The sequence below is a fragment of the Sinohyriopsis cumingii genome, unplaced genomic scaffold (genome assembly GCF_028554795.1).
Source record: "Sinohyriopsis cumingii isolate HCF-2022 unplaced genomic scaffold, ASM2855479v2 utg001339l, whole genome shotgun sequence".
Classification (NCBI taxonomy): Eukaryota; Metazoa; Mollusca; class Bivalvia; order Unionida; family Unionidae; genus Sinohyriopsis; species Sinohyriopsis cumingii.
The window spans coordinates 130,364-149,315 of NW_028315985.1; the positions used below are offsets into that span (position 1 = coordinate 130,364).

The 18,952-nt window shown below is 34.4% G+C and overlaps 1 protein-coding gene across 1 annotated transcript in view; it reads left to right on the top strand.

The window, feature by feature from the left end:
• LOC149772609 (uncharacterized) overlaps positions 1 to 18,952 on the top strand; it is a 61,631-nt gene that overhangs the window by 21,847 nt on the left and 20,832 nt on the right. The window contains exons 3-4 of the mRNA XM_089947580.1: positions 2,983 to 3,789; positions 15,853 to 16,116. Of these exons, the coding sequence (XP_089803706.1) occupies positions 2,983 to 3,789; positions 15,853 to 16,116 (1,071 nt within the window). The remainder of the gene's footprint in view (positions 1 to 2,982; positions 3,790 to 15,852; positions 16,117 to 18,952) is intronic.

Here is an 18,952-nt window from a genome sequence, read left to right on the forward strand (position 1 = left end):
AGGCAGGAATGTTTCTAAAGTTATTCGGTACCATACCAGATAATGCGTTCCATATATGTACTGGCTATATAATTATCAACCGTATCGCTATAACACATTGCGTTCCATTAACAATATTAAGTGAATGTACCGACACAATTGGAAATACAAAATATCACCAAGTTTGGCCTTTCGAAAGGATTCTGACAAATTTCATTTTCGGAACGAGGATAATAAATTGTCGCATTAGCATGTCCAGATAGATTTTAGCAATATAGTTATGTCCCTTGGCATGAAAAGTTATTAGCCAAACATTCCTTTTAGTGAACAAGATAATATCTGCCGCATATAATTGTGATGCATACATGTATGACATCATCATCTACTACGATACTGGAAAAGGTCACATCTAAGTCATTATAAACACCTTTCATCAACTCAGTGATGCAAATTTGATAAATCCGAATCTACACGTATTGATGTGCTATACTGCATTACTTCTCCAATATTATCAATTCACAAGCCTTCTTCTCCAAAAGTTTATTTATTTTCATTGCATATGTATAATTGTCTAATATGTAAAAGAAACCATAATATTATAAATCTTTATTTTATATTTACAATGGGAGGTGGTATCAATATTAAGTTTATATTATGTGCTTGAAATTGGTATATGAGGATACAGTTTTTGCGTGCGCCTGACTTATGTCATGTTTGTAATTTATTAACAGGATATATACTGGCATCTGATTTCACGGTCTAACCTTATCTACAAATTTAGAATTGTATGTGGGTTAACTTGTTAGTCAGGTTCTGGTTATATTTTGTGATTTTTGGTTTTTATATAAGACCAACTATGTGTTAAAACCAAATATTAATTTACATTTTGATATCAGTCTGTGAAATTACGTTGGTCAGTTATAACTTGAAGAAATCATTTATTTAAATTATTTAATATAGTTATAAATTACTCATTGACTTTTGGACATAAAACCTCTTTAGGGTTATTGGGAACTCATTCAGAGACATTCTGGATTATACCATTATCCTCTCCAAGCAAGATAGTACTATCATTGACACTGAAAGGGTTTTATTTTAGTGAATCCATAGAGCTGAAAAGCGACATTGACAATAATAAAACTATACAAATATTTGAGTAAATAGATAAATATTGTCACAATGAACAATAACTATACATGCAATTAAAGTACAATTATGTTTAACTGAAGTGTGATGATCAAAATGATAAACGATCAAGGAATGAACTTATGTGAACTTTTTATCTTATGGTAATGCTATGAAGTACATTTAAGCAAATCTTCCACAGTTCAGTTATTAAACGATTTGAATTAAGATAAAGAAATGTTGCAATATTTTTCATACTGTGACTAGGAGAGTTTGACCATATTGTCTGTCAAACATTTCAAAGAAGCAATTCGTCGGTAGAGTGGCAACAAATGCACCATACAATTAACTTGCATCTAGTATATACAAAGATGGAATATATTTGTAAATATTGTAATGGTTTCCTATACCTTATTGCCTAACTCGTAACATCTGTATAAATAAATATATTATACCATAAAAATGACTGTTACTCAAAGAAACAGAAGCAATAATTTATTGCCTTTTCTCAATGACGAAAGTGATATGGTTAGTTTGTGTGTGTGTGTGTGTGTGTGTGTGTGTGTGTGTGTGTGTGTGTGCGTGCGCGAAAAAGACACAGATATGAGTGTTCTCGACGATTAGATTCTTTAATTTCCTCCTCATATATTTTCATGAAAATTTCTTCGTTGTGTTGTATTCATCACACTGTGCATTAAGGTTTTCTCTGACAATTTTTATTTTTAGATTGCGATTAATTGTTGCAATTACTGATATACATACATACAGTTATTGCAGTTAATGTTCTGAAAGGAATGTACAAGCAAATATAACATTAATAAGAACTAATTTATATGATGAATATACAACTAAATTAACGAATTAATGGATAAATGAATAAACAAACACATCTATAAATGCACAAGAAAATAGTTAAACCACTTTATTTATCACGACATAAACATATAAGAAAAATCAACAGAATAATGAAATAATAACGATATAAGGGAATGATTACAAGTTCAAATATTTAATTGGCCACACCGTGTATTTATTTTATTCTGACGTCTGGTATGCACACATTAGCTTCAGTAGGCACCATAATTGCAATAAAGTATTGCACAACTAGCATTGTACATAATAAATATATTTATTGTTTAGAGATAATTTCTGTAAATTTTAAATTTGCCAGGATGAGTTAAATTGCAGATCCTGTTTGTTCCAATAACCAAACTGTCACACATTTGAGTTTAAGACGTGGCAAGGTTTGAATATGCACAATGGGTGAGTTTTTTCAATCCGTTTTAGAAAATGTCAAGAAATGCCACGCCGATGTAATCGTTATTTAAGTGAGCCCGTGCATACGCACAGACAAATGCAAAACAGGTTGGAGAACAAAGTGCAGATAAAAGGGCGAAAAGTTGCATTTCCATTCCAAGCTAATGGCGCCGATAATATGTATTACATGCCATAATTCTGGAACCCTACATGATATCTTCGTACTATTGACCAGCTTCATGAAAGTACTCTTAGTCTGGTCCATTTATTTATATTTGTCCAGTTATCTACAAATAACAAATACAGCTGAATCAAAATACTACTACTACTGCTACTAATATTACTACTACTAATAATAATAAAGAATATCCTAATTTAGTATTATTATCGGTAGTTTTAGCAATATACATGTAGTTATGCACAAACATTACTACATCTAATTAATAATAATTATACTATACAACATGATTTTGACGATGATAAGGATAGTGATAAAGTTGTTGCTATTGTTTAAGATTAGAATAACAATATTCTCCATAATATGTAGAAGTATAATAAGTTATTTATTATATTTTAATATAAAGATATATGTCAGAATTTATTTTTAACTTTCTTTCACAGATCTCGATACATCTACCTACAGTGTACTTGCAGTTTTGCCTCGCGATATGTTGATGTTAGTAGACAAAGCGGCTCATGAACTCCACTTACACTGTCTACAAAGTGGACGTTTACTGGCGAAATTCAATAACCTGCAGTCAAAACCCAGGAATATGTGTTGTTGTGTTGTACAAAGAGGAGAGGTTAAAGTAGCGGTAGCTTTGAAGAATGGTCAGATACAAATAATGTCGGTTGATTCAGTAGCTATAAAACCGGAGAGAACATTAGATTTAAGTAGAGAGTTTGCTATGTGTTTAGGAGTAAAAGCCCTAAAATCAGGGGAAAATCTTTTGGTCAGTGGTTTGAAAGATGGGTGGTTTTATTGGAGCACAGTGTCCCTTGTAAACGGACATGTCAACAATGTACACAAAATATGTCAAGGGATGGAATGGACTTACTTGGCAACAAGTCCTGATGACTCCATAATCTATATATCGTGTCTTGCTGGTCTTGGCTTACCTAATAATGGAGTGTACGCATTTCATATTAATACAGGTAGTGAAAAGTTTGTGTATCAGTCTAAGGAACTGAACTATCCCAGTGGTATATCTGTGGACAAAAGGGGATTTATATATGTGTGTAACTATTCTTCCGGCATTCACCAGCTCACAGAAAGAGGAGAACTAATGACCGTACACTTGGTAGGGAAGCCATATGGTCTATATGCGATAGATTGGGACGATGAGCGGCAATTTTGTTACATCGCATTTATTGACAAAAATGAGGTCATGAGATTACGTCCTGTGTTTAATCATTCTAATCAGCAAGGTAAGTAGTACACATTTAATATTTTACTGAGATAAACTTTTGAAGTACACTGAACATAATGCTTCATCCTTGAAGTACGTGGATTTGTCAATTATTTAAATTCACTATTGCAAATCATATTGGAAGAAATAATTGTTTTCTAAACTTGATCAAGGCAAAAAGTTTAGAACGTTTATATTATAATTATTTTGATACGAAAAAGTAGAAAACTGACAAGCTAATGTTCATTCAGCTGATTAGTGAAGGTATCAAAACAATCGATGGGATTGATGGCAAAAATAAATTAGATGAAGTGTGAAGTATTTAAATGTCCATAATAATGAATTTAGATATACAACTCTTGTTAAATTGTGTACCATCAACTTAATGAAATACATTTCAGTTATTTTAGATTTAAATGAATGGAAATAAACAATAGACATTTCTTTAATTAACTCAGTAGAAGTGGACTAGGTTCCCTCCTCCATCGCATATTGAACTTTAAACAAATGGAACAATTCCTAGAGTATATTTTCTGATAAAAACTTTGCCCTGGAAAGAAGTAAAATGCACGAAATGCCGTTGGCTTCGGCGTTCTGTCCAACCGGTTTTTTATATCACATATACATTTTGTTACATGTTTATACACCCATTCCCCCTTATGCTACATTAAAGGTGTATAATAAATTAACCACATCTGTACAGTGCGAAAATTCATTTGATATTTTGATAATATATTGCTAGGACGTTACGGTGTATGCCATGTCGAATAAAATGCTTCGATATCTGCGGTATTTGTATTCTCAGATTTACAACATTCCAATCTATGCAATAACGAGTATATTGCCTGAGATACATGCCGACTTATTGACTACTATGAATGCATGTAAGATTTGATATGACCATTAGGACCCTTGCCTCGACTCTACATATCTAATTGTGTGATAAATTACGAAGAAGGTTCATTATCTTTACATGTGTAGGTTTTTAAATGTGTGGGTATTCACGCTCCATATTTGTGTTCATTTTATTATAATATACAGTCATTTCGCACTTGTATATGACCTTTTCTGTGATCATGGTGATAATAAATTACCTTTCACTCATGCAAGAGGCGCAAGTAGTTGGTCTCTTCGATCCGTATAAGATATATCAAATATGAATGGGACTCATCAAATAGTCCCATTCATATTTAGACTGAGGAAGGGTTTATCATAAGGACTCTAAAGCGTTTGATGACACTGTTAAAGTTGACATTAAAAAATATTTTACAATGCAAATCGTCCAGAGTATTTCATTGAAATGGTAAGAATAAATCAGCAAATTTACACAAATAATGTAAAGTATATTTATGGCAAGCGTCTTATCATGAAAATATAAGGGTTGCACAATTTATTTATTGTTCAGATGTTTAAACGTTTCCTAACTAAAAAAAAGTACTGCTGCTGTATATTTTGTATTCTAAATACCCCTTTGTTGCCAACTTTTTAAATAGATCTGCATATAATTGCCCTTTGAACAACAACAAAAATGACAATACTGCTGTTAATATTACTACTACTACTACTACTACTACTACTATTACAACAAATACTAACCTTTCATTGCTAAGGTGTCTAATCTGACAAATATTACAATATCTGCAAGCGACTTGAATCATTGATAGGTGAAAAATCAGAAGGATATAACTAAATTACTGACCGCAAAGAAAGGTATTTCATTGTCAAACTCGTGGAGTTTATGGTTACATTCATCAAAATACCCTATCTTCTATGTCAATTGTTAGGTTTCACCGCTTCATCAATACGAACAATAGGTAGGATATTCGCTTTCGAACTCTGGTAGTGACCCGAGATTCGGTGGATTTGCTTGCTACAAAGATCAGGGGTAGTGTATAATTTTGGTGCGTACAGAGGGATCATCAGTTTGCTTACGTTTTAGCAAGATACTGCAGGTGATCCACCAGGTCAGGGTCTTCACTACTCGGCTCATCTTGGTATTATCCACCATCTCCTCTCACCCCTACGAACATATGAGGCCCCAGTAGACGAGCATCAGCGAATTACTTGATTTTATAGTTGTTGTTGTTGTTTTAGGGTTTAACGCCATTTTTCAGCACAAGATAGGCTATACATGGCGGGCAGTATAACTGGTGGAGGAAGAACCCTGGAAAACCAAGGGAAGAACCACCGACCCACGAGAAGCTATTGGCAGGCTTTCCCACGTACCCACGCTATCCTAGCCTTGGACTCGAACCCAGGCAGACAGAGGTGAGATAGCAGTGATCCGGATGATCTTATGGTAAAGAAGCTCTGCCATTATCACATAAGAGGGACCTACTATCGCAGAGCGGAGGGGCTTTACTTCACTGCAGCCTACATGATAACTGCCTTTACGTTTGGCCCATTTCAAGCGATCAATACATCCGGGTTATTTTTTATTTTTGTAAGACCGTCAACTCGATCACCCAGGCTAGGTGATAATAGCTTCCATGGTCTACGATGCAGATGTGAGAATTGTCTATTATTATATATGTACATTTGATTTAATTTACATTTGATTTGCTTTAATTGTTTGTTTGTTAGATTAAATTGTTTTTATTCCATTACATGTTGTAGTAATATCATTTTGTTTACTGGAATTTGACATTTTCCAGAAATTAGTGTGACCTGAGTGTTTTCTTTATGCTGACCTAGCTCCTGACCTTGATTCAAAATTAGTAAACAGTTGTTGTATTCAAGTCACTGATAGAAGCTTTCTCCCACCTATGGATGTTGCCGATTTATCTTTGAGTACAGCTAATGTTCAATGACCACTATTGAAAAATATAGGGAGACCTTTCCTAAACTTTTTCATAAATTGGGACAGACTTTTCTTTCGGATATCGTCATGAAATTTGAATTTAACGATTGCATCGGGCAAAGTCGCGTGCATCACATGCTTACTTATTCGAGTGTGCTTATTACCGAGGAAGAATTATGCGATCATTTTCATTGTCTGATGATTTTGGTTAGCTTCGGCATTAGTTGAGGGTACATTGGTTTTAATCACTCAAATAAAATGTTGAGAAGAAAACGTTAAATCTTCAGGCAATTATTAATACATTTTCAATGTTGCATACAAAGGTGAACTACGTTAAGCAAGATTAAATTTGTCCAACATATATTCTAGAAGGAAATAGTTACCTTAACATGACAAAGTCTATTCAGGGCACAAAAGACTTGGATCAGGTGTGGCTGATAATGATCACCGGTGCTTAAGTCATGTATTCATTTATCTCTGCAATAATATTACATACCCGTTTAATCTGATGCTTGATACAGGTGTTCAGTCTGTTATTTCCGTATCACACATTCTCTATCGCACACCTAAATTTCCGTATCGCACACTCAGCCTGGAAATATAATTAGGAGTTCAGCTATTAAATAATAGTCCATTAAACAAAATATCTGTTATGATTTCCTGCAAAATGTTAATTAATCAAATATGACAACACTGTTCGTAATTTTAAGAAATGCAGGTGAAAATGACAGTAAGAAAGACTCGTGGAGTCCTGACAAGATTCGAGGCGTGAGTAGAATTGCTTGAAGTTGAAACAAAACTCAATGTTTAATTCCCACGAAACATTCCACAATATAGATCATCTAAAAATACCACAGAGAGCTACATTCCATTTAAGCTTCAGAGTTTCAAAAATATGGCCCGCTGAAGTGTATATTTTAGAATCAAGTTCAAATTTGAGTAAAGTACATGTCGTCTGTTAATATTACTGAGGAATCAAATTTGTTTAGCAAATCTGATGATAAAACTGCTAAACATATACCACGTAAAGGTATACGTATAGAGTAACGGCCAGGTTTGCTTGTGTCCCAAATGAAAAGTATAGCATGATTTGTATACAGTGTTAGATTATTGGAGGACAATGGATATATATGTTATACTTTAATCCTTGCGACTGTTCGAGTGGAAAAAAAGAAGAAACATATAATTACTCACTATTGTTGAAAATTTTATTGTTAAACTGTAACGTAACACGCGTTCTGTAATACAGACTTATATGTATTTAATTACTATTTGTCTGTAAAATTTGCCTGAAATTTTCTCAGACATTGAGTGAAGAGAAGGATCATTTACTGGTCCAAATCCTAAGCACCACTTTAGAAGTAAGGAAAATATTTACTTGCCAGTGACTGCGGATTAAATATATTCATATGTCAAGTTCAGCATATTTACAAGCTCAAAACTAAAACGTAATGCCATATTTGAAATAAATGCAAATCAATAATGCGTCTGCACAGTTTATATAGCCTTAAGGATATTTTATATATTTCATATAACTCTACAATGGTTATGTTATATTTTTAAACGTACATCAACCTCCGTTTAAAATAATCTGTAATAAATAAGGGATATCTAATAAATACAAAGACACATAACTGTTTTGTCTCTAGTTGGTGGAAAGAACTCGTTCATAATATACTGAAACAATTATAATTGTTTACCTTCCTAATGCATCTAGGATACAAGTACTTACGACAATAATATCTTTAGGAATTACTTCAAGAAATAGAATAGTGCTTTTGCAACACTGTCCGTTTTAAACACCACAGTTTTTTTTCCGTTACGAACTCGGTAATTACTATTGTCTCAGAAGAAGCAAATTTTATTCTTATTGTATGTTTAAACATGTTATGATAATGTGAAATATTTACTTTATTATTATGTTCTGTAATGTAGCAATTTGCACAGAAAATATGAGCACACTGCAGTAATATGACCCCCTTTCTATTTCAAGGTGAGAAATTACATACTTGGAAAATACTTGAATTATTTTTAGACTATAGTGGGATTCAGATATGGTTCAATTGAGTGAAATTTCGAAATCGTACCAATGCACCAAGTGGTTTAGAAAATGGCATACGACATATTTTATTCTTACCGTTATGGAAGTCTTTCTTGAGGGAAATAAAGATGATAACTAACTCCAATGAATTATTAAAATCATTTATCTTGGAGAATCCAATAATTCATAGTCTATAAGGCACAAACATAACCTTCAAACATGCCCATCATTTAATGTTACTCCTGAATTATCTTTTGCAAAACAAAATCTCTCATTGTGTGTTTTAAGTTCCGTAGAATAATTACTTGACATATTCTCTTTGGAAGTTATTGATATTAACTTGTGTGCACTGATTGTCAAGTCCCTGTAAGGTCTAGAAGGAGGTCATCTTCATATACGTTCTCATCCGCATCTATATAAATTTAATTTTAGAAGCTTCCTGTTTTGTTTCAATACTAATTTTCCCTGACTTATTGAAGATTAGTACAAAGCTGAAAATGATTTTCTACCGGCGAGTCCTCAAAATTGGTTATAAGAGCTGTTATACTCCTACAAAAGTCGATCATAATTAAAAAGGTTTTGCTGAAAACAGGCCATCGATGTCTGTCAATATTTTAGGTTCATTTATTTTGATAGTTTCATTCATTGCTGTAGCTATAAGTGGAACAGAAGGAGAGATAAACTGATTTTAAAGTGGTAGGTCAATGTTGAACTATGGCCATTTCCCCTCCCAGAGCTTTTTCTACTTATCTTATTGCGATGAGATGTATTGGTCAAACACCACTAGATACAATTCGAAATTCGAAATTGCTATTCGAAATAGCACTGGGATTCATTTGGAGTGGTCTATTGTTTTGGATGGCTTGTGATAGAACCTTTAGGACATTTTGGGGATTTAATTCCCAATAATGTAGTCAAGAATTCCTCCACAAATTGCTGAATATATAAGATAAAGGGGTGGTTAATATTTGGAACAGGTGATAGTCAATTATTTCCACTGCTATCCTGGTCTGAACATCCTTCCTCAGTTTGGCTTAATGAGTTTACACAATTGTTATGCCCATCAGTCGACAATGAATATAACACTAAACGTTGCCACACTTGAATAATATTTGCTGTTCCATTTTATTTGCATATGGATACGTGCAATCCCATACACTTTCCGTCCATACTTCATGTGCCAAAATGCTCGGCGAGTTCTTTACGGTAACACACTCCATTCTTGCATTTTAAAAATACCTTCATCGACCAATACACTCGGTTAGGGCTACGGATCAACCACACCTTCGTGATTTCCTTACCTGCACTCTCCCTCTTCTATCTCTCTGACCGACTGTATGACGGCTTGCTTTCCATGCTGCGAAGTTATCTTGCAGGAACATGTGTTTCTTTAAGATCGAAACGTTCGTATAACCCAGTTGGTATAAACTATGTTCACTCTTGTCAACATGTTTGCCCAAACTGATAATTCGACATGTTTGTGTAACAATTGTAAATTCTTTTTAAACGATACATTCTGTATTCTAATGAAATAAATACTTTGTTGAGTTTTAAAAAACTTATTGGTTTCCGCTCCTTTCTGTTTCATTGTTTCAAACCTACCAGTGAAGAACCAACAGCATTGTCAGTAATTCATTGATGACATCAGCCATAAGTAATTTTAAGATTCCGTAACACCATTGATTCAATCTTAATTGGTTGAAAAATACTGCATACTGATTTTAAATTTTGAGATACATATGTGCACCCAATCTTCTTGTAATTACTAATCGCATCAATGAACATTTGTCATGTGGCCGATGTCAAATGTTTTGTGGTCTGTGAAGTATAGTTATCTCGTATCTTTTAGTTTTTGATCATGATTATTAGTTATAATTATATTTTGTACTTGATCATTTCCAAAATTAAGTTCCTGCTGTACATGACCAATAACTTTTATTTTGGTAAAAAAATAATACATAACTACTATTTTCTCTGTGATTGTGGGTTAAATATTAGGATCATTATCATTAGAAGTAAGCATATAGTTTTAAGGTCTCGGTTATTGCTATTGAAAATTTTTCATAACAGTACTTAACTGACCTGGTGTTTATCACGTTCTTAATTATAACTTTACTAACATATATTTTAGAATGGAAAGAAAATGTTAATTGTGACCTTGGTATAATCTTGATTATCAATTATTTACTTGTGCTGTAAGATCTTGAAGCAGAATCATTTGTATTGTTGTGTTCAGTATTTTATTTGTGGCGAAATTATTTATTCAAATTATTCTTCACTATAAATACACAAATGCTATGAAAGATAATCTTTGACGGAGTCATTAACTTGGAGTTATAGTGAATTCAGAGGAGGATTTCATGGACTATATTATTGCCATTGGTCAAATAACTAGTGCGACATTACCACGTCACATAACACTACAGGCATATCAACAACTTCAGTGTTTGATCTTCTTTTGAACACCACTGGAACTGAATTAGATTCTGAGTCATTAAGACAGGTGACAGAACTGAATTGGGACTTAATTAGCCTTACTGTAAGCAATTGTAAATTTTACTTTGTGTTCTTGGGAAATAAATTATTTTTTGAATTATTCTAAAACGTGTTGGTATTCGTTCAGTTTATCGTAATAAGATTAAGCTGATATGGTCGTATTAGACTTCTTTTGTAAATGTTGATACGACAATGGACTGAATTCTAAATTGAACCCTATCACTCTCAGTATAAAGGAAGTTTTGGCCATTACATATTATTGTTAGTTAAAATGATCAATAAGTTTTATCAGTTTATTTTTGAATTAATTGGTTCTTAAATTTTGTCTGTGAGATAATCAAAAGACGATTTCTGGGTATAGTTTTCATCAATCTATACAGTTCACAGCTGGTTATATAGTATGTGCATACAATGCATTGCATATTGTATGTTCTCATGTTTTAATTAGTATTGTAATATGTTAGTAGTTTGTCACATGTCTTGCAGCATTCATTTGCATTTGCATGTACATAATTGTTTATATCTTTTTACCAGACTTTTGCAGGACAAGTGTAATACCTTCATTTCCTACGTGGGCGGGCATATATATATATATATATATATATATATATATATATATATATATATATATATATATATATATATATATATATATATATATATATGTATGTATGTATGTATGTATGTACGTACGTACGTATGTATGTATGTATGTATGTATGTATGTATGCATGTATGTATGTTCCTTTTCCTGATCCCATTCCTTTAGGCCTGTCAGGATTTAGAAAGGATTATCAAGTCCTTCTCATTCAGTATCTTCAGAAATGTATAAAGCCTGAAGATTGCTGGGGTCCCAGGTACCTCACAAGGCAAAAATGTTGATGTCAGGATGATACGTACGCACACCGGGGTTGAGAGCAACACATCTTCCCTGTCATTAGTTCAGTGGTTTGAGAGGGAGAATCGCACCTTCGCATGTGAGGGGATCAGCACCATCTTAGATCAGGTAGCCATACTACAGTTTACAGTTCCAGCCCGCTTAGTACATGAGAGCTCAGATCATGCTCATATGTATTGGAGGTGGACCCTTCCAACAGCTATAAGTCGCCGGACGGGACTTACTTGTCATTGATGGTCAGAGCTTACTAATCGCCAGTCATGGAACCCTATCATTGTGGAAAGACATAAAGGGTCAAGATCACTTTTCCACTTTTCCAGACTCCTGGCAAACCAGTTCAAGTATGCTGATAGTCAGGTGTCAAGCCAGGTCTCCATGGCATTAGAGAGTGTGATATGGGGTACGCAGAGTCCTTTATTCTTTCAGTGCGAGGAAGAAGACAACACATTGTCAGGCCTTTTGAACTTTCTGCTACTGGTGTGGAGAAAAAAGAGAAGATCTAGTCTTTTGACACTGTAGTAAGCAGAGTTTGCCATCTTTCCTCCCAACAATTTGTATCTCAAGGCTTAGGCCTTAGGTTTAAGATCCATACTGTGTCTCCTGCTTGGAGTTTCTAGAGCTAACTGCCGACAATTCTTACTATGTTTTGTCTCACTCAGCCACGGTCAGGGATCTTTCCTTAACATTTGCAAAAGATTGTGAGCTGGTCGAATAGCATGGAGGTGGTAACTATTTCTTTCCATGTTAATATCTGTTGTATTCTCAGCTAGTTTCATAGTTCATACATGAAGTGCTCATTACTTCCATTTTACAAGTTTTCCACTGTAATTTTAGCTATTGGTTAATGTACCATGGTACTTTTCCACTGCACTGGTGCACCGGTAGTTTCCGTCTGTATGGAATGTACATATATACCAGAGTAATCTTGTTATGAATCAAATGGTATTAACATTATATCTTCATTATTCATGAAAAAATAGTTCAACAAAATATATTTTTTGACATACCGGTTTAACTTCCAGAAATTAATGGCGGATCTAATTGATTACATAACCACTTAATCTGATATGGCTGATATGGCATGACACATATGTTTAATCTGTGCTAACTTATTGCACACTTATAATTTCTGTATCGCACTTTGAGCCTGGAATAAATTTTCCAACCCGAAATCTTGAATACAAGTTCACTTTATACAGTATATGGAATATTGTATTGGTATACGTTTAAAATTATTCAAAAATGATAACACATATTTGTAATTTTACGAAATGCAGTAATATTTGATGAAAATGGCCATGATATAATGGGAGAATACAGTAATTAGTGATGAGAAGTGTATGTGCTCATGGTTGGTAGTCAGGCCGAGAAGTTAGAGTTAGTTGATAACATTATCTTGGACAAAACATTTGACAATAATTGCTCAGATGAAGCTGGTGTGCAAAGTAACATCAACGTATGTGTGTGTGTGTGAGAGAGAGAGAGAGAGAGAGAGAGAGATAGGTTGATAGAAAGAGGAGGGGCAAGTACTTCACTATCAAATCTTCTATTAATATTTTTCAAAGCTCATGACAAAGTAAAAAAGACTTAGGGGAGTTGGGTCAAGATTCACGGCATCGTTAGAGGTGTCCCAGATTCGGAGAAAACTTTGTCTATTGTTTTGTTCCTAAGAAACAATCCAAGATGCTTTATCAACTCATAGTAGACTTCCTGTTGAAACTGGTTGGGACATCATTGGTGTTTGTAACACAACTGAAGAAGAAACTTTCCTTTTTCATCTTCGTAGTTTTGATGAAAGAGCCAGGAGAGTCGACACCCAGCCTGAGGTGAAATTGCCTGTTTGCTTATAAGCTTCCACTCTTCAAGGTGAGTTTATAAGTGCTCCAAAACGCAGGACCGCATTCTCAGTTCATTTTAAAACCCCTTTGTGGCCCAAATGATCACGCGGTTCAACAATCTTCTCGGCATGCTGGTATATTAGCCCAGTCATTGCCTTTGGGGAAATACCTTCTGATATAGCATAGGATCTTCAGTTTACACAGATTTTCCAACTTCATGATTGACTCATCCCAAGCAATTAAACTGTAATTACAAACTTTTGAGCAAAGTTGCAGAGTGGACAGAAGAAATTCTTCATCGAATGTTTACGATGCCAAGTGAACAATCTTCTGTAATTAATGTGCTCCTCAGATGTCCCTCTTTGCGCACAGTGGCGGAGTAGCTTTACTTCATTCTTGAAGAGAAAGAATGCTAAGTTCTTAGTATCAATGGCTCTCGGGCATCCCTATCTAACAAGCAAAAGTTCTAAGGGCCTGACCATTAATTCCGATTCTCACATTACCAACCTTTTTAGCTGCAATGATCGGTGTCTTTCTCAAATATGTTAAAGTGGAACCATTAATGTGCCAAAAGATCTTCAACAAAAAACATCTTTTACATTTGCTGAACCTTCGAGAATCTTACCTTCAACACCATTGTCTGATGTATTTACGGTCCATGAGACAAAGGAGTGAGCCTCATGCCCAGTGTATTGAATAAAATTCTTCAAGGTTCAGTGTGTTACAAGCCAGGGCCTTTACTTGACCGAGCGATATCAAACCCTGTCGCGATTACCGCTGAAAGTCATACGTTTTCCACAAATTTCCAAAGAATTCCATACAACTTCAGTTGTAACTTAAAAAGCAAGACGTGTAAATTATATACATGCAATTTACTCTAATCAATGCAAGACCACAGATCTCACAACCTGCAAATATCCGCCAACCGCACACCCGCACGGCCTCTCTTCGTTAGGTTTCCGTACCGCCAGCAGTTCTCGCGGTAGAAACTATGTAAATGTCCCTTAACACAAGGGACTCTTAACTACGCCACCTTAGGCCGGTCAAACTATGGTTTCCAGGCACTCTCGGACAGTACAAATGCACTGCACTTGCCACCATGGCGACATAAACGGTATCTGCCGAATCCTTTCTTATTGATTTCATTGTGATTTAAACTGTACATGTGATAGGGATGATCAAGATCATCACCAGTGCTCATCTAGGAGATAATGATTGTCTTCGACTGCTTTTTTAAAAAGACAAGAAGAGGGTTCAGCTGGCATCGTATTATTCATTGTTTTAGGTGGATCCAAACAATCAATACAGCTTATCAGTTCCTGACTGCCAAGTATGTTGCTTTGGTGAGGATAAAGCCGATGACGTCCAAGTCATTGCTGACTCTTAGGCCTGTTTAAATCATCCTTCATTATATGATATTTTGAACGCCAATGTCTAACCTGAGTTTATTCCCTGATACATAAGAACATATATATTCCGGATGGCTTATAGCTGTGGCGCGAAAGTAGCAGAAGTTATAAGATTGTATTTTACAGTGGTGGAACGTCTACGGTTAGGGTGAGTACGTCCTTCTTTATAACATTTCTTGAGACAGCAAATTCAAATGTGCAGTTCTGGCTGTATATGCATTAATGATATTGATATTGTCATCCTTCTATGATGTCCCTCGATCAATCTGGTCCTGAAAAGAGGACGTCTACAGTGTATGTTCTAGGGATCTGGGCAGCAGAATGGGTGTGGGTCTATATTCTGAATTATTTCCTAGTTTTCCTTTGAGTTGTATCCATGGAATAATTAATTCGTATTACAAGGACAAGGATACTTCTCTTTCGGAATAACATACTATAAAACATTGATATGTATATATTACATGATTGATTTTTTGACTGACCCATTATTTTTGTTATCATATTTCGTATGTTGAATTTTGTGTGTATTTTGGTGCTGTTGCGTTGCATATCCAAAGTAACATTCAGAGTTAGTTTTTATTCGTTTCATTCCATGAATAGGGCTGCCACCTGAAATTCTCCGAATGGATAAGAAATCACAGCAACTTTTCCAAGATGCTTTAAAGGCTGGCAAACAAAAGGTATACAATATTCGACTGATGGTTGTGGGACATCATGGTGTTGGTAAAACGACGCTCACAAAACGGATATTAGGAGAGGAAATAAAGAAAGAATCTCCCTATGTTTCAACTCAAGGAATTGATGTACATTCTGGATGCTGTAGGATAAATCATGACACAAAGCAATGGAATGTCAACAAAATGGGTATGACTACCAAACTTACAACCATGTCCACCTCTCTCACTCTCTCTCTCCATCTCTCTCTCCAAATAAAGATACCCATATACCGAGAACATACATTCCAACCATTATGCTTGTGGTTTAATAATGATGTGTTGTTTCACCTAATTACATATACGGCTCACAGGTGTATAGATTACGCATTTTTGGTACATCAAAACGTACACAAAATCTAAAGCAATGGGTGTTATTTGTGCTTGAATCATGAATCTTTATAGTTTGAACAGGATGCATGTGTTAATATTTTACCCCCTTCAAACAAAGAACGTTATTGTGACCTAAATATTAAGCTTCACTATCATGGGTTCAGTATTTGTGTAGCTCATAACTACCGTGATTTTTCAATGGTCCCCACATTCTAGTCTACACTGGTGGTCAATCAATGTAGTTCAACGTAGACATAATTGTTCCTTCAGTAAATGTCTACACATATTAATGGATGCACATTGTCTATTGTAATATGGTACCTTCAACAGTTTATTTGATGTGTGAACGAGGAGGGGAATTAGATGAGAAAACTGCATGCTTTTCATGTGCGTTCTGACAAGTCTGTCTTCTTTTGATCCTTCGTCTCTTTTTGAGACTATGATCATATTGTTTGGTGGTTGATGGGTCCTGAGAGGTATAATACTTAAAACACAAAGTCATTTTGGCAAGCTAATGTTTATATATAAAAAAGGTTATGTCCACCTCCCCAAGTTCTATAATTCAGTTTAGCAATATGGTTTCCTGATATAGTTGTCCCCACTACTATTATATACATTTAGATCCATTATATATATATATATATATATATATATATATATATATATATATATATATATATATATATATATATATATATATATATATATAAAACACATCAACCCCACCTCACTCACATACATAATATGATTAGCTATCCATCGCTAAATGAAGGGAAGGCCTCACATACCACCCCATAAATCAAATGATGCTAAAAAGCATTAAGCGAAATATCCAAGTTACCCACATTTGTCATGCAGACTCATCTACCCACATTTGCCACCTATCATGATATTAATACATTTCCATTTCTGACACCCATCTTCAAAATTGATGTAACTGCTGTGTCCAGTAAGCCGTATGCTTTTTGACCATATCCCTATCTACAACCCATCTGGTCATATGCGTCCCAGCTATAGTGGCTACCCAAGATAATACCTGAGGCAAGAAATATTTGTCGGTTCAAGGTTATTGAAACACTGAAACTATTATCCAGTAAAATCTTATTTCTAAGGGTGGATAATGATAATAGCTTTTAACGCACCTCGTAACAATGATAATAGTTTTCCTAGTTAGAAAAATGAACAATGAAATGTTGATTGAGCTATTGTGAGGTCCTTTGCCTATCATGCATCATTCATTCATAGTTGCTGTTTAGAAGTTATGAAAAACTGCTTTTGAGATTTTGACCAAATTTTCACAGAAAAGGTCTTAGCATAAAACTTATTCAAAATGTTTTACATGACACTGATTTTTCATACAATATGGTTCCCATGACTAACAAAAAAACAACCTTTAAACACCTTCTCAGAAACCACTCATCAGAACTTGACAAAAGTTGACAGAAAGCACCAGGGATGAATGTCTTTTAAATTAATTTAAATTAGGCCAATTCAGATGTTCTTGTCATTACTTAAAATATACATTCCTTTACACAACTTTTTCTACAATACTGGACAACTTAATTTTCTTGAATTTGGGAGAAAGCAGATTGGCATAGAAAACATTCAAATATGTCCAAATGATGTCGATTCACCATCAAAGATGGTCACTATTACAAAATTAATATATCTCTACATTAAGTTTTCTCATATATCAACTAAGATAATTTGACAAGACTTAAGGGAAACCATTTTGGTGTAAAGCCCTTAAAATTTATACAAATGATTCCTATTCAGTGTCAAGTATGTAGGTCATTTCTGTAAGTAGAAACATATTTACAAAACATCAACCCAAAAGCCAGAATTTATGTAGAAAACAGCCTACTTTTGCAGATGCTTTAAGCCAACTTCCCTAGACTTGTACTTGACTGTGAGGCAGATGTAAAGCAGCTGAATGAGTTCAGACCCTCGTGGGCCTCGTCAATTCATTATATTTCCTCTACTTAGATATCTTATAAAATAATGTTCTTTCTCATATAATTTTGCTAGTGCCCTGGCATAATATACAATTATAAGCATATATTGTTTAATGGTACATTAGCACAATGCATGCAATATAGAACCAATTAAAATTGTAATCCCATCAATACATAGGTAAAAAATAAGTTTAAAAGGTTTTGAAAATGGACTAATTATTCATTGTCATGATGTCTTTAGTTTAATTTTACTTTCAACATGATAGTCATTTTTCACTGGCTACATAAAGCTTGATAGAAGAGAACTTTGGAATCGATGGTTGCATTCTGTTGGAGTTATTTGCTTATTTCTTTTTCAGGTAAATGTAGTATATGATGGATTTTGTGAACGCACTTCGTTTTAGGTTTTGATGGTCCACTAAAATATGGTACATGGCATGGACATGTGTGAAGATGCATATGTCAGCAGACCATTATGCTCCTGTGATTTTTGTTAGAGATATTGTTTGCCTGGGAGATGGTTGTAGTATATTAGAGAATATGGTGAACACAACTAGTCTCTCAGTTTTGAATGGATTGTCATGTAACTTTGTCCATGTGGCCATCATCTGAGGATTTCTAGTGTACGTGTCGGAAAATCACTGTATACTTGCAATACTTTGCTTTGTTATTGCCATCATTGTCCTGCAGCTAAATGTT